This window comes from Babylonia areolata, chromosome 26, assembly GCF_041734735.1.
Source record: "Babylonia areolata isolate BAREFJ2019XMU chromosome 26, ASM4173473v1, whole genome shotgun sequence".
Lineage (NCBI taxonomy): Eukaryota > Metazoa > Mollusca > Gastropoda > Neogastropoda > Buccinidae > Babylonia > Babylonia areolata.
Genome location: NC_134901.1, coordinates 32,818,541 through 32,835,768, shown reverse-complemented (window position 1 = coordinate 32,835,768; position 17,228 = coordinate 32,818,541). Strand labels below are relative to the sequence as shown.

The 17,228-nt window shown below is 37.6% G+C and overlaps 1 protein-coding gene across 4 annotated transcripts in view; it reads right to left on the bottom strand.

The window, feature by feature from the left end:
• Nucleotides 1-3,768: 3,768 nt before the first annotated feature.
• The window catches only part of LOC143300744 (uncharacterized), a 30,978-nt gene continuing 17,518 nt past the window's right edge, over nucleotides 3,769-17,228 (bottom strand). For all 4 annotated transcript variants that reach the window (XM_076614640.1, XM_076614643.1, XM_076614642.1 and 1 more), the window contains 2 exons: nucleotides 13,717-13,861; nucleotides 3,769-9,222 (listed from right to left, as the gene is read on the bottom strand). In XM_076614640.1, coding sequence (XP_076470755.1) covers nucleotides 8,825-9,222; nucleotides 13,717-13,861 — 543 coding nt within the window. In that variant the 3' untranslated portion in view covers nucleotides 3,769-8,824. The remainder of the gene's footprint in view (nucleotides 9,223-13,716; nucleotides 13,862-17,228) is intronic.

The following is a 17,228-nucleotide window of genomic DNA, read 5'->3' as shown; positions in this document are numbered from 1 at the left end:
TTTTTTTGTTTTTTGTTTTAATCCACACATGCCAGTTATAAGGGTGTAAGTCGTCCAGATTAAAAAAGTGCATTTCCGGATGGGTAATGTCATCTATTTCGTTTAGCCACCGGATCCGCCAAATTTTTCTTGGTTCATTCCTGTTTCCTTGCCAGATTAATGTTCATGTTGCCAGGATTAGTCATCTGTTTAAGGTGTGGTTTTAAGACAGCGTGACATTTTATTTCTTAACCCCCGCACCCCCCACTTAAGAAAAAAAAAAGAAAAAGAAAAAATCTGACGTGTACAAGAACATGTTATGTGAAAGAGGGAATTGAATTGAGGAGAATGAACAAATTGAAAGTAGGTCACTTTGTTCAAAACCGAAGCTTCTTTTGTTATCATGTGTAGTTATGAGCGGCAAAGTCTTGAAAAAAACAAGTTAAAAGCTGGCATATAATATTACTGGAAATTATTTAGACAGCTTAAAGCAGTGTACATCATCTAATCTTCTAACTGCAGTAACTCAGTTTATTATACTAATGAAAATAACCCTGAAATAGTAAATTACCGAAAATCTTTGTGTGTGTGTACGTATGTGTGTGTGTGTGTGTGTGTGAGAGAGAGAGAGTCTGTGTGTGTGTGTGTGTGGAACACTTATAAGCATATGGGTTTTTTGTTTGTTTGTTACGGTTTCTTGAAGCCGGAAAGTCAAGTTGGGGACAGGGAAAGGTTGAAATTTTAACAGATCTATATCATAATCACAAAACAAAAAAGTGCCGATCAATGATCAATGTGGGCTGCTTTTGATGGAATTCCGTTTCCAACACACTATTTTGGGCTCCGCAAACACACTTGGCGAGTAAAAATATGATTTGTATTGAAAGATATTACATATATGTATCAAAGTACCCTCTCGTGTTTTCGGTTTTGTTTTTTTCTTCTTAAATCAGCAGGAATTACACGTAAGCGAAGCAGGATTTGCCTAGTTTCTTTTGGGATGTTGAAATATCAACCTTTTCTATTTCGAGGTCATGACAAGAGATCTATAGTTTGCACAATGCACAATTAATATGCTTCTAGTAAATTAAGTTCCCTTTTATCAGCAATTTCATTCCAAAATCATTATTTTGATTTGCTTTTAGAATTTTTTCTCCAAAATAAAACATGCATATTCTACTTTATTCATTATGATATAGTATGGTTCGATTGTGAATGTTGAATGTGGACCGATAATCCCAAAAGTGTCCTTAACCAAACTTTTGTAATATCATTCTAATAAAACCAATCCGTGTTGGCTGGTTTATCTCCTGTGTAAGCATGTTGTCATACAGTTTTCTCGTGACTGAATGATTTGAAACCAAAACATTATTAATTGGCTGATCACTTTTGAACTTAATTATATGCTTCTGTGGTAATTAAGTATTAAAAATCAGTTTCTCCAGATACAGGCCTACTCTGCCGACACAAAAATAAGTTTGGCTTAAACAGAAAAAATTTCTTTCCACTTAATCTAATGCACTAAAGGGGAAAAACAAACAAACAAAAGAAAACAAACAAACTAAAAAAACCAAGAAAGGCAAGGCCTTCAAGACTCACTTGTGATACACTTAAAAAAAAAACACCCCAAGCTTTTTATGTATTGAGTATAATGCATTTACTGTTATATTTATATTTTTTATATTCTCTAAACTTGGCACTTTGATCTGATATTCGATCTGTCATTATTATCATTTTTTGTTCAAACAGGAACTTCTTTTGCTAAGCATGGAAGTTTTGTTTATTGCAAACGTTTTGGTGCAGACAGTCAAACAAGGGAAATTACTCTGCTGGGGACTTAGTTTGCTTTAAACTGATCTTTGTCATCTTAAACATTACATTTTGAAATTATACTCGATACATAAAAAGCTTGGATTTTTTTTTTTTTAAAGTGCATCACAAGTGAGTCTTGAAGGCCTTGCCTCTCTTGTTTCAAAATGTAATGTTTAAGATGAGAAAGATCAGTTTAAAGCAAATTAAGTCCCCTAGCATTAATTAAAGTAATTTCCCTTTTTTACTATCTGCAGCAAAACGTTTGCAAAATAAATAAAACTTCCATGCTTAGCAAAAGAAGTTCCTGTTTGAACAAAAAATGATAATTATGACTGCTCTTGTTGTTGGGTCTAATATCAGATCTAAGTGCCAAGTTTAGAGAATACAAAAAATATAAATATGACAGTAAATGCTGTTTGCATATAGTTAGGCTTCATTTTTTATTTTTTTGTGCCCATCCCAGAGGTGACTAAAAAGAACTGAATTTTTCCTATTTTTATGCCTAATTTGGTGTCGACTGACAAAGTATTTGCAGAGAAAATGTCAATGTTAAAGTTTACCACGGACACACAGACACACACACACACACATACACACACACACACAGACAACCGAACACCGGGTTAAAACATAGACTCACTTTGTTTACACAAGTGAGTCAAAAAAACCAGTGAAGCAAAAATAAATAAACAAAAAAGTTTCCAGGTCATTTTACCGTTACATTTGCAAATGAATGAATGGATGAACTTGACTGATAAACTGGGCGCATAAAAATGTCCACTCAGGTTGTGTGCTCACGGCACCATACACACACAGATCTAAAAACAAGAACCAATCAACAACACACACACAATGCAACTGATTTAGAAAGTGGGGGTGAGCGGTGAGCGCTTGACTGTTATGGCATGACATATGCTCAGTGGGGCTTTTTTGTTGCAAAACTTAGCACGGTTATCTTTCAAATTGACACATTATATATATAATGGCAGTGCATTTTATCGTTTTAATTCAAATAATAACTTCTCCTCCTTAGTATGTAAGTACAAATGGAAGCTTACATCTGCAAATAGCAGCAGGTGATGGAGGTTGGATAGTTTATGAGAGAGAAAGAACTGACATTTTTTGAGTGCTTCTATAATGTCTCTTCGCACACTTTGAATGTGCTATACTTTTATAGTTTTATGTTGCAAAATCTACCATTGTCTGTCTCATGCTATCTTGTAGCCCACAAGCCAATTTTCCTGATATTCTATGAGGATTTCATTTGATTGATTAAGTGATTTGATTGATTGATAAATTGCCAAGTGTCCAAGGCTGGGCTGGACTACCTCTACTGACACATTGTTGTCCTCTCACCCTTAAAATACTGCATATTTTCCTTAGATTTGCATTCGTCTGAAAAAAAAACCCCACAATAAACATCGGTCTCTGTCGACAGATTTGAGTGATTGTGGTTGGCACTGCCAAAGGAGATGGAGAAGAAGGGGTGGGATGGAAGTGGGAGGACAGAGACACAAGTCCCGATATCTGTCATTTGCTAGTGATAGAACCAGACAAAGCCTGCGATGATACAGAAGACCGGTATTGCTTCGACCAGCAGTCTGAGTGTTGAGTCCAGGCAAAGAAAGAAGATCGAAAGAAATGGTGGGATTGAATGAAGTACTGCGTAAAAAAATTAGTCACAAAATACATAATAACAAAACGCCAAGCACACAAAGTGAGCAGAAAACGCTTGTGGCTAGACAGAACATAAACATGTAAATACCTCAAAATCATCTGTGCCTGGGATTTCACACAAAGATCATGTACATCAATTTGCAGTTGTTGATTGGGACTTAAGTTCAGATTAAAACAGTGGTCAACATACTGCTGACATTCATTCTGTTTCTGATATTAAAGTGGTCTACAAATGAACACATTTACCACAGACTCTTAATAATCAACACCCTTGCAAAAGCAAACAAACTTGATTTCAAAGACTGTTCTACATACATGCTTTACTTTCACACTTTACAGTTACAGGATTCACAAGAACAGGTTTATAACAATAACAATGCTGCATATGTTTCTTTAACCCACTTGTTCACTGTGACCACCACAATATTTCCACTAAGGTCAAAGGCAGAATTTAAAAAACAGCACCATCCTTGGAATATAAAAAAGGATCATTATAGTACTATATACACACACACATGCAAACATACACACACACACATATATATCTATATATATGTGTGTGTGTGTGTGTGTGTGTTCCTATCAATGACACTGAAAACACCTTCAGTTCCTCTGTAATAAATCATTTCATGCAACCACATTTGAACTCACAGCCTCCTGTTGTCTGGCATACAACAGTTTGATTTTCCTTTCAATTTACTTTGAATAGCAATTGCACAAACCAGATTCTATTTTCAGCTGTACACACCATGTTGATTTACAGCACAGTGCCAGCTCAGACTCTTGGCACTGATGTGCTGTATAGCACCGTATTTATACACATACCTAACACACACTCAAAATAACTTTATACCAGTAATGAAATAAGTCAAACACTGTTCACATTATAAATAAACAGAAAAAAATAAAAACTAAAATTCTTGCAATTTGGAAGCTACCTCAAAAATTATAATTTACTGAGCTCAACAAAATCAGGTTATCAAACAATTTAAATACTCGATTCTGAGCATTCTACTTTGAATGTTTTGATCATTATCTGTAGTCACTGTTCAACATCTTTTGCCAAAAAAGAAGCTGTGAGTTTTACATGTTCTCACTTTGCAGTGTTTAGCTCCTCCATCTCAGCCCACATCACTGGTGCTAATCTTAGATATGTGTATTCCAAAGTCACAAGCAGTATCAACCAGGACTAGAACAGCATTTCATGATTTTAATCAAATGAAATGATTTGGAGATCTGAACAGGATTTGAACAAATGAACTCAATATGAATGCACCCTGAGCAGAAAAATGTATTTACATACACAACTTGAACAGTTCAATTCAATCCTTGCAGTCCCAGTTGACAAAAGGTATGGAAACATGTTTCAAAATCAATAAGTAAATATAATCTGATAAGATTCTATACAATCAGAATCACAAAATTAAAAGGACCTACTTGAAACCATGTTCACCTCTAGTAACGTAAGTAAATCAAATGAATGCTATTTACTTTGAGAACTGAAAATTTGTTTTGGGTGGGACATAATGGAAAATGGTCTGCATAGAATCAGCAGAAAAGTGTTTACACCTATTGAGAAAATCTGTGTTGGCAGATCCATGGGGACTGCCTAGGAGGGACTTAGTGGTGGTCTCCGCTTCAGATCTGTTCACCCAGTCTGGCTTCACAACAAAGCAATCATTGTCATCAGTTCTGGGCTTTGTAGGTGGGATTGTTCACATGTCAAAACATGCATTACTGTTCACCACTGAAGTGCATGGTCACCTCTGGTGTGCGGCCTCATGGCGAACTGACAGGTTCTTGTAGACTGCTGGCATAGTTGTGACTTGTTTGTGAGGTACTTGGGATGAGCTGTGTGGGGGTAAAGAAACTGAAAATCACAGCATTCAGTAAGATGTTTAATACTGAAATGATCATTATGAGGCTTAAAATCATGGGGCTTCATCTTTCAGATGGCTTTGGTGAGAAAGGAATATCTGTATGGAATCTGCAAAGAAAAGCTTTCTTTTTCTGATTTCCCATGGCAATTTGAAGGATTAAAAATGGAAAAAAACAGATTTAAATTCATATGACAAAAATTTGTTGTCAGCTTGGAAGTGCCATTTTTCTTGCCAGAGGTTTTTACACATGAGCTGGACCTTAGGTATGTCTGTATAAACAATGACACTGTAATTCATTTTTGGCAAGTCAGTCAGCTTTAGTGCTGCATTTGCCATTGTATTTTGGAATCATACTTCATAGTGCACATCATTTTGCAGGATGGTTATGTATGCACTTCACGTAACTCAGCACAGAATAGAATGATTTGTTATAGCCCGCAATGGCCTCAAAAGCAGAGAGTCATTCAAAGATTAATCTTGGGGTTGAGAATTTTAGGACCAAACAAGAGAATTAAGTTCAGTTTCATGGAAATTTCATGTGGTAGAGAACAATATGTGATCTGTAAAACAATTTGAAATTGGCAGAATGCAGCAGAAGCAACTTCCTCCTCGTTTGTATTTGTAAATTGTGAAACTGGGAAATGCTTGGCAAAATTCAGCAGGCAATAGAACTGGTAATGTCAGACTCAAAGTACACTATGTGAGTTTGAAAAGTGCGTTGGAATTGAAAATGAAGTCAGACGTATGATGCCAGTATCAATATCCACATTCTGGAGATACAAAGAACAGGTGGAATACTGTCACTGTCACGTTAATTGCTATACAGCAGTACTTTTTTTCCCTCAATTTCTGGGTCATCTTTAGAGCACCTTAAGGTAAAAGTATGGAAAATTTTGACACCTTTCTGTTTGAGTACAACTTGTATTTGTCTAAAATCAAGTTTGTATCAACAGAGTCAAAATGACGGTCATCCTGTTCACACATCAGTTACAAATTGACAACAGTGTGATGGATTTCATGTGAAATATGAACATCAGTGAATCCCAATTCAACATTTTTATAAGCAATTTTAATCAGCCATTTCCTGGCAAAAGCACAATGGTTGTGTGGTATATAAGTTATGCTGCCAATGATCGACACCTCAATATAATAAAATCCAACTGCTGTTTGAACCATGCAGAATATAAAATGAAGGCGACAATAAAAGTGAACTTAACCCTTTCACCGCCAAGCTCGCATTTATGCACAAGCGTGGTAGAGGACCCATGTCACTGAAAGGTGGCCATTCATTGGTCTGTTATCCTTGAACCTACTGCTCTTGATGTTCGGTGGTAGGATAGGCCATATTTTCTATACATCGCAGGGGGAATCCCCAGCTGTTCTTAGCCACTGTCTTTTCTGTGATTATACCACAAGGGAATTTTGTACTCTAAATTGACTGGCGGTGAAAGGGTTAAGTCAACAATCAAAAAGCTGCCTTACCAAGAACTGACAGTTTCAAAATGAGGACTAAAAGATTGATGAGTGGTTCTTGACCTCCCCAAACCAAGCGAAGCTTTCAAGTTCAGCTGTACTCCACTTCAAGTTCAGCTGTGTATGTCTGTGAGAATATAATTAACTAATTGCAGTCTTGGCAGATTTTTAAAGTTCATAATACACTTGAGATGACAGTCCACTTTTAGTCAGAATTTGTTTGGAAGTGTTCACGAGCTTCAGCAAGCAGGCTGTACATGCCCTCAGAGTGAAATTAAATCCCTGCTGGCAAATAGATAAGAAAAAACTTACTGCAAGAAAAGATGTAGTGAAATCATCACTACTGAACTATAGAACAGTTTGAATGGGCAAGTTTTCCGTTGATTTTCCAGTCAGTTCAACACTTTTATGGTCTGGAGGTTGCACAGTTTGACAAAATTTGCTTTTGCAGGTTTTGGACGTATTCTTGGAAGTTTTTTTGTTTCAATCACAACTTGAATGATGAGTTTTGAACAAATTGAAGTTGAATCCATGGATCTGGGATTCTAACTGTTATTTGTTTTCGTGGAAGAATGAGGCCATTATCCTTTCCCACAAAGATTTTGTCTACAGTACTGCATACTGAACATCTGTTTTTTCGCTCTGTACTGAGCGCAAAGCCATCAAGAATCAGTGCAGCTTTTAATCCCTAATGAGCAATGTTTACTTTGTCGTGTTATTTATTTTGATGCAGAGTAATGCTATTTTTATGCTCAGGCTGGCTCTACATTTCTCCTCTATACATCTTTTCTTTTCCTTTAAAAAAAAAAAAAATTATGCGACTTAAAAAATAGGTTATGTGATATTTTGGAGAAGTTATGTAAAAGAGGATTGTGTCATGTGAGTGACATTCACATGAATCAGGGTTTTGTTTTTTAATGTACAGTTCTTCATAGAACATCAACTACACTGTTGTGTTGACTGTAGAGTTTTGTGTGTGAATTTTTTCTGTATTATTTTTTTCAAATATTATTATAGTATGCATAAATATGGAAAATGTTGCATCTTAGAGATATTCTTTTGTTTCCAATTTTCCATTCCAAACATGTATCAAAAATGTTTGGAACAAGAGGAAGGGGGTTGAACATACTAAACTGTGAAGAAAAGTAAACAGGCAAAACAAATGCATAAAGTTCGTGAAGACTGTTTCAAAAAAGCTGATTTATAAATAAATCTATAGAATCTTTTCTGGTGCCTGGTGAGAATGGAACGTATCAACATACACACAATGGACTGAACAAAATTTCTCTGATTTAAAGCGATTGCAATATATTCAAAATGAAGTGAAATAAACTGCCAAATGTCAGACAACACCCACAATAAATATACAGCTTATCTCGACTTTACAGAAGAAAAAACAAAAGATCTGTAAGTGTAAATATATGGTGTACTGCAAACATCTGTATTCTTGCATTATTTGTATAAACCTAAACACCTGAAAAAACAACAACAACAAAAAAAGCTGAGTATCCATTTTCAAAGTATGTACAAAAGAATGAATGTACAAATGGCACACATTAAAACACTGTCAACTAATATCCTTCATCAAGGCATCTGTGCACAACAAGGTATTGGGTAACAAATTGCAAGCACTGCAAATCCTTTTACCATTCAACCTTTAATTATGTTGTTTGACAAGTTTTTGATCAGAGACAGGTGGCAGTTGATGGTTAGTAAACAACACCCCTAAAAATGTGATGTCATTCCAAACACTGTTCACACAAAACTCAACTTATTTGTAAACAACATCACTAAAAATGTGATATCATTCCAAACACTGTTTATACAAAACTCAGCTTACTTCTTCCAGTTCTTGTGCACTGATTACATTGTAAAATGAACATCAGGAACCACTACAGGAATAAACCAAAACAGCTTAAATATTTGCATTAAAAAGCAGGGAAAAAAATTCTCATTAAGGTGGCAGGAACAAGCAGACTGGACCATATTTGTAATCTTTCTATTCAGAAGTTACGCTGGGATCGACGGCCATTCATCTGTCCAGATGGTCGCAAAACACGGCGACCTGCTGAGGTGGGTTTTTGACCACAGCTCTTGACCATACGTGTCTTGTTGCTGATTTCCAAGTGCCTTCGGGTAAGCTGTTTGGTCTTGCCCAAACTTTGCTGTCGCTGCATGGAACGAGTCAGTTTAATCTGCTGTATCTCCAGTGAATTGCCTCTCACAACTTGTGGTGCTCGATGAGCATTTCGTTGCTGCACAGCATTTCCCATAGATCCCCTACTCGGTTGATTTTCCACTTGCTCTTCATGCTCTGTCTTCCTGTCAGGACGGTGTGCCTCAAGGTGGTTGACAGACTCTTCAAATGACTGGAAGCCCGTTTCAAATTTGCCCTCACTGTCTGCAACAACAAAAGAAAACAACAATGGACCATTTTTAAAACTAGTACTTTTCAAACACCTATCAGAGAGAGAGAGAGAGAGAGAGAGAGTGCATGCGTACACACCCAGGCAAATATCACACATAACTTTACTGAACATTGTTTTCATGAAACCAGCTGTGAAATGTTTGTGCCTGGTAAGCTGATTCCAACTGTCACCAGATGTTTGACACTTGGAAGCTTATCACAAGGTTCATGCCATGGAGCATCTTCACCTTTCAGGGGCCATATTCAAGGCAAAAATCATTTTGCCTCTAGACAAGTTACCCATGACATGGCAGCAGGTACAGTTTACCTTGAAGGTTAAGTTATCTTCATATTGAAGACACACTAAGTGCACTAAAGCAGCTAACCAATTGTCTATAATTCAAAGTCCCGGATTCCCTTCTGCTCATGCTCTTTTATATCTCACCACACCACAATTACTTCCTTCGCTTATTGTGACAATTGGGGGGGTGGGGTGGGGGGGTGGGGGGGAAGTCAGTGGCAAAGCACTGATGAGAATCAGCAACTTGTTGAACCAGGGGGCCAGTTTCGCATTATGATAACAGGGCCCCCTACCCCCCATCCAAATTTCAAATACATTGTCCTCCTGCTTTTCAGCTAAATGCAAATATAAAAAAAAAACGGAGTTCGGATTAATATATTTCTCTGGAATTAACCAATTTCGACGCTCTGCAAATTTTGGACATTCCATCATGTATTGTCTCCAAGTGCACTCACTTCACATGTGTAATTCATGTGGAATATAATGACACCTGCCAGTCTCAATATCTCATTTTTGACTGCCAAGCGAACAAAAGATAAGATCTAACTATCAGGGGCCATGTTCAAGACACGTTCTCTCCTCAAAATGCCTATTTTCCCTTAACAAAACCAACGCAACAAAAGGATTCACTACATTTACCTCTGCTTCATGGGCTGTCACCCATGGCAGATAGTAAGGGTATTGCCTAGTTTGTCAACCCGCAGGTTGGCTTTTGTGTTCCTGAATAATGGATATTGCTTACCCTTGGGCAGTTTGCCTTGCCTCAGGCAGATTACCCGCTGGTACACATTTACCCGCAGGCATGATGGCCGGCAACCAATGACCTGTGTGCAGCTTGCAGAGGATAATATCTTATTTCCTACTTCCCAGGACAGAAGGTTGTGCTGGGTTGCGACAGGTATCACAATCACCCACAAAAATATCTATTGTTTATAATGAGAAACAATAATTTTTGTGCTTATGTTGTAACAGATCTGAGTTATATAAATTATGAAGAATAGTAGGAAGCCCAGACTTAACTTGGAAAGAGAGGGAAATCAAACCACGTGCATTATTGCCAGATTGCCAAGCCTGTGGCATAACAGACTTGTAGCATAATGGACTTGTAGCGTCACGGGCCTATGACATAACAGAACAATGGACCTGTAACTTAGAGGACTGTAGAATAATGGACCTTTGGCACAATGACCTTTGGTATACTGGGCCTCTGGCATGACAGACATGTGGCATAAAGGGCCTGTGGCATAAAGAACAAGTGGTTTAACAGACCTGCGGCATAATGGGCCTGGGCACAATGAATGTGTGGCATAAGGGGCCTGCAGCATAATGGACATGTAGCATAATGGGCCAGTGGCATAACAGACCTGTGGCATAAGGAGCCTGTGGTGTAATGGACATCTGGCATAATGGATATGTGGCACAATGGACCTGTGAAATAATGGGCCTGTGGCTAAAGGGACCTATGGCATAACAGAACGCTGGCACAGGGGTACCTCCCAGGTCAACTGCAGATCAGGCAGTTGTACTTTCATTATATTAACAACCTTGTCACTGACAAGACATTTGACAGCAAAGGCAAGCCAACCAAGAAGTTCTGGACCTATGCAAAGGCAAAAAGAACAGATAACTCTGGGGCATCTCCACAGAAGGAAAACAGCAACCCTGTCAATGACTCTACAAAATGAGCTCCTGAACCAATTCCATTCAGCACATGCATGTTGACACGGCGCTGAAAACTTGCTACAGCAACATTCAGGACATTAATATCACTTCTGAGATAATCACAAAAATTATACAGAACCTGCACAAACAAAGCAAGTGGACAAGATGGAATCAAGCCATGACTTAAGTGCAACATCTTCATAAAGGTAATGTTTACAATGATTTTACTGATATCAAACATTCTGCGCCGACTGGTATCTCTGCCACTTGTGGAGCTGTGAAAATGTCAGTTTACTGCAGACACATAGATACAGACACATAAACAACAGAAACATGGTCAAAACTCTGTGTAAACATGCGAGTTAATGATAAAGACAAAAGGCAAAGCCTTCATGAGTCATATGTGATTCTTGTTGATGTAAACAAACAAAACAGAAAACAAAAGCAAAACAAACAAGAGAGGCAAGGCCTTCAAGACTCACTTGTGACACATGTTTTATCCAGTGAAAGAATCATAGGGGAAAAAAAAAAATCATTAAAATGGGTTCTGGATTTAATATTAATAAGCTTTGGAAAAAAACTAAAAAACACACAAAAAACAGACATGCTAATGGACTGAACCAAGTATGCTCTGTTTGAAAGCAAATAGCCTTATCCACAACACGACAAGCCATCTCAGTAACTGGACCAAATTTCATATTTAAAGCTATGTTTTGGGGTGTTATTTTCTAGTGTGATAAATATATTATTGTATTTGAGGTAAAACCACCATTTAAATCATGTTTTAAAAAGAAAATCTTGATTATCTAAGAAATCATTTTAATTTGGCGGCAAAGGAGACTGCGTTGACATTGCCTCAGACACACCGTAACATGTATCTGCACAAACCAGTCTACAACATGTAGATGTGTGTTGTTAGTGTCACTGTATGTTTTCTGTCCAGAAATTGTATATCTTTTAACTGTGAACAAGAAAAATGATGTCATGCCGTCTTCTTTAAATCTTACCAAACATAGCCTAAGTTCCAGAAACTGGGAAGTGGTAATATGGTGTTTTTGGATTCTGGATTAAGCCTCAATGAAATAAACTGTTTATGATCCTGAAATATGGCCTAAATCTAAAGATTTACAACCTATTAATTGTTGGTATGACTGTGAAGATTTTTTCCTACTATATTTATTAAAAAATTTGGTATAAGCAAAGTATTTCCAGAAAAAATGGCAATGTTTAAGTTTACCAGGGACAGATATATACACACACGCAGACACACACACAGACAACCGAACACTGGGTTTTATCACAGACTCACTTTTTTTTACACAAAGAATTAAATACAAAGTTGCGTGTCTCTGCTATTCTGCTTTCCACTCCGCAGGACCTACATATCTTTCTGACCTTATCGGTGTTTACACTCCCTCAAGAAATCTCTGCTTTTCCTCAGTTACCTTTTGAAACTTTCTTGTGTCAAGAACTTTTGGTGAACATTCTTTCTTCTTTGCTGGTCCTCACATCTGGAACAACCTTCCTCATCACATCCGTGCATCTGAATCTATCTCTGCTTTTCACTCATCACTAAAAACTCATCTTTTTAAAACCTATCTATAAGCACTCTCAGCTTCCTTGTTCTCTAATACCACCCATGTCAGCTCACTTTGGATGTATTGAAGAGTGGGAAAGGGAGAGTGTGGGGGAGGGGGACTGAGAAAGAGTGGTCATGGACGATTTGTAATTTGTAATATTTTTCTTTCATGTAAAGCGCCCTGAGCTCGTGGAGAGAAAGGGCGCTATATAAATGTACATTATTATTATTATCATCATCATTATTATTATCATTATTATCTAAAATGCAGTAGGGAGAGGGAATGTTACCAGTACTTACATATTTCTGCCATCAGAAACGAATGTTTTTCAAAGATGTGTGCTGGAAATAGTTGAGATTCCATTTGAAGTTGCCCACAGTGATCTGTATTTCACGGTTTCATAATCATACTACAGATCTATCAAAGTTTCAAACTTTCCCTGTCTTCATCACAACTTTCTGAAAAATCTCCAAACCTGCACCTAACCCTTATGCAACACTCAACACAAACTCTATTTTCAGTATTCTCCTATTCCAGAGTCATTTTCCTTTAAGTAACAATTGAATTACTATAATTAGACAATGTATAAACTGCATAAATTAATCCAAATTTCATTTTGTGCTCACTGTCAAAAAAACCTTTTCTTTTACATCTACTGAAATATTGTGCTAGCATGTGAATGCACAGCTACAAATCTTGGTCTCATTGGATCAGCATTTCAATAATATCTTAACAACTTGTATGTTCATATCCATCAAACTTTTAATCTATTTCTGTATTTTCAATGGCTTTACCACTCAGATATCTCATAACAAGTAGCAATCACATGCTGGGTTGGGAGTTGAACAGATTGTAATTATAAAAGTGCAATACACAACACATTCTACCCGTCACAGATGCTGCCAAATTATCTTTATAAATATCATCTGCTAGCAGTGCACATACCTGCTACATCCACCAGCACCCATCCATTATCAGCGCTCACAGTGTCCAAAGGCATAGACTGGCTGGCAAGGGTCTGATCAACTGCTGCATCGTCTGTCCCTCCGTTCCCGAAGAAAAGACTGCTCAAGCCACTCAGCATCTTAACCTGTGAGCACAAATCATCCACACCAATACATCATATTTACAATGAATCTTTGAGAATGACCCAGACAGGCTTAACTCACTCCATGCCAAGAGATTTTGCCCTTGCCAATCCCTGAAAACCCAGGGTTTGTATAGGATGGGGAAAAAATTGTAAAAAAAACAAATAAACACCCAGACAATTGATATTTAGTATATGTATGCAAGGAATGTTGTTCCATATGTGTGCAAAAAATCAAAGTATTTACTCACCATCTTGATGTTGATCGCGGTATCCATATTTTGTGTATTTTTTAGCATTTTTGCACCCATCAGAAAGGTACACCAACATGTTCCACATCACATTCTAACACTATTTGAGGAACTGAAGACCTAGTGCATGCAATGAAGTATGAACAGGTGGTGAAGAAAGTTGAAATTCACACATACAAAAAAAAAAATTGTCTCTACATAATGAAAATCAAAGAACAAAGAAAAAAACTCAACCGGCTGGGTGTTGACTGGCCAGTCAGCTGAGAAACCTGGTATGCCAGTGAAGGGATGTGCAAGAGGGAAAAAGGAAAAATTGTCAGTCCAATCACTGGTGAAAACACTTGCAAAATCGTCCGTTTCCTCAGTGGTTTCGTCGTCTGTGTCTGTCTCATCTGCTGGCACATATTCCTCACTTTCCTCTCCATTGTAAACACTCTCTTCAGCGGCCGAATCTATTTCTAGTTCATTGGGATCTGGTTCAAAATTCACTGTCCGAAGAATCAACATGATCTCCTTCGACATCAGAGCCTTCAGTCTGGATCATTTTCAAAGCATCTTCGACGCTGAGTAACATTTCACCTCTCCGACCGTGTCTAACACTTCGCCGTGACGCCATCTTGTCAAACAACTTACAAAGTTGACAGGGGGCACGCTTTGTTATCAACTGCGGTTGAGCTTATCGCGACACACACGCAGCGTGTGTGAATGAAAAGCTGACCAGAGGTGACGTAAGATATCACATCTGCTTTTGATTTTCGCATCCAACGCGTCACTCCGACAGCACGACTTTTAAAAATCCAAGTCCGCATATGCGGACATTGGCATCCAACGCTTTCTCCGACGATGTCCGCATATGCGGACAATGGCAGCGAGTGAGTTAATACCCTTTGAAGTCAGTTAAGTTTTCCTTACAGAGGACCATGAGGCAAGATGAACATGCTTGGAAATTATCAATTAAGCTTGGTCTTTTTTTTTTAAATTGTTTTTTTAAGCAATTTTCTTGCAAATCAAGCCAATTCCTTTCACAGCGCAAAACAGGTGCCCTGACTCTGGAAGCTCAGATAGACAACAGATTCTATCAAATACTCTTTTATCCTGTGTGAACAACCCATTCTTGAAACTGCTGCAAACATCTCTGAAAGCTCTACTGTCATACAACCTGGAAGACCAGAATAGTGACATATATCTTCAGAGTTCTTCAAATGAACTACAAAGGTCATGGGGAAGGTGTGGGGAAGAAATGACAATGAGGATGAAACCACTGATGAAGAAATGGAGTGGTCTGATTTGTTCAGGCATCTGCTTTTTTATTTAAAAAAATGTATCTTCTACCACAGAATATTCTTCTTCACTTATCTTTATGATTTCCTCACTGCTGACATTCCAACCTGACTACTATATTCATCAGTCACATTCTCCAAATGCCCTCTGTTATAACTAAGTCCTTCAGTCAAAGATCTTTGCATTTACTGCCCACGTCCAGTGGAACTCCTTGCCATATGAATGAAGACACTTCCATTCCATTTCCAGCTTAAAAACCAACTTCCAGACACATCTACTTTAAAATTGGCTTCAACTGATCTCCTAATGCCTGTGACAGTGTGGGTTTGTGCTTGTTTCTGTTTTCTGTGTGTGTTGTTGAAGTATTGTGTGGAGAGAAGGGAGGGAAAGTGGGATTGAATATGGGGCGTGCTTGTTTGGACTGTGCACTGTTTGGGTATTGGGATGTACGTGATTGGGCTTGGGTGTAGGCATTGGTTGTTTGGGTGTTGCGGTCTGGTTTTGGTTGCTGTGATGATGTTGGGTGTTGTGATGTGAAATTGCATTCTTTAGGTTTTGTGATGTTCAGTATGTTTTTGTTTTTTCAGTGCGCCAAGTGCATGCTGCACATGGGACCTCGGTTTATCGTCTCATCTGAAAGACTAGATGCTCAGTTTGATTTTCCAAACTTGGGAGAAAGGGTGAGAGTGGGATTCAAACCCACACCCTCCAGGACTCTCTGTATTGGCAACTGAGCATCTTAACCATTCTGTTACCTTCCTCCTTCAACAAGATTAATGTCCTCTGGCAAAATTATGTAAAAACATATCCACTCTGACAGGTACACGTTATCTATAAGCATGCACTCAAGGCCTGACAAACGTGTTGGGTTATGCTGCTGTCAGGCATCTGCCCAGCAGATGTGGTATAGCGTATATATGGATTTGTTCGAATGCAGTGAAATGAAATGAAATTATGGTGCTTAGAGCCTCGCCGACCACTAAGGCCATCTCAAGGCTATCGTTCGAATGCAGTGTCACCTCCTTGAGAAACTAAAACTGGAAACTGAATTGGTATGGATTTGGGGTGTTTTTGTTAGTTTGTGATGTTTCCGCGTGTGTCTGTGCATAGATTACTTTTTGGTGTTTAGTTTGATGTTTGTGTGGGGTTATACGTAACGAAGTTGTCATTTTTGTTTTTGAATGCATATTTTGCATGTCAATTTTTACGTTGTGCAGTGCAATTTAGTTATCATAATTACAATCATTATCATATATGTGTGTAGGCATATACATATGTTTTTATGTATGATATTTAATAATCAAGGCCAGACACGGTAGTGAAATGTTGACCAAAATCATGATTTTTTGTGATTTTCGTTTTTTTTGCATAATTTGCTTCTTCAACATCTAATCTTTATAGTCCGTTTCACCTGGGTACTATATTCACTTAAATAAAGCTTTAAACAGCATCAACATGTGTGATTTCTTGTGAGTACAAGCACATCTCTTTCTTTTCCTGTTTTCTCAGTTTTGTGTTTTGTCCTCGTAATACCATTTTTCAAAATGCTAATGCTCAAAAACTTTAAAAGATAGCATGTTCAAACTTAGTACTTTATTTCTTTATGTATTCATCTTTATTATAGTGCAGTGGTTTGTATAGTACTAGTAAAAGAATGAATATACACTCATTTGAAAGAAAATGATGTCAAGGAATTTATACTCATTTCAACAAAAAAAGAAAAAAAAAGTATTTATTCAAATTCCAAAATACCACTGCACTATAATAAAGAACAAATACAAATAAATCAAATAAAACAAACAGAAATAACATATCTATAAATGTACTGACGTTATAAG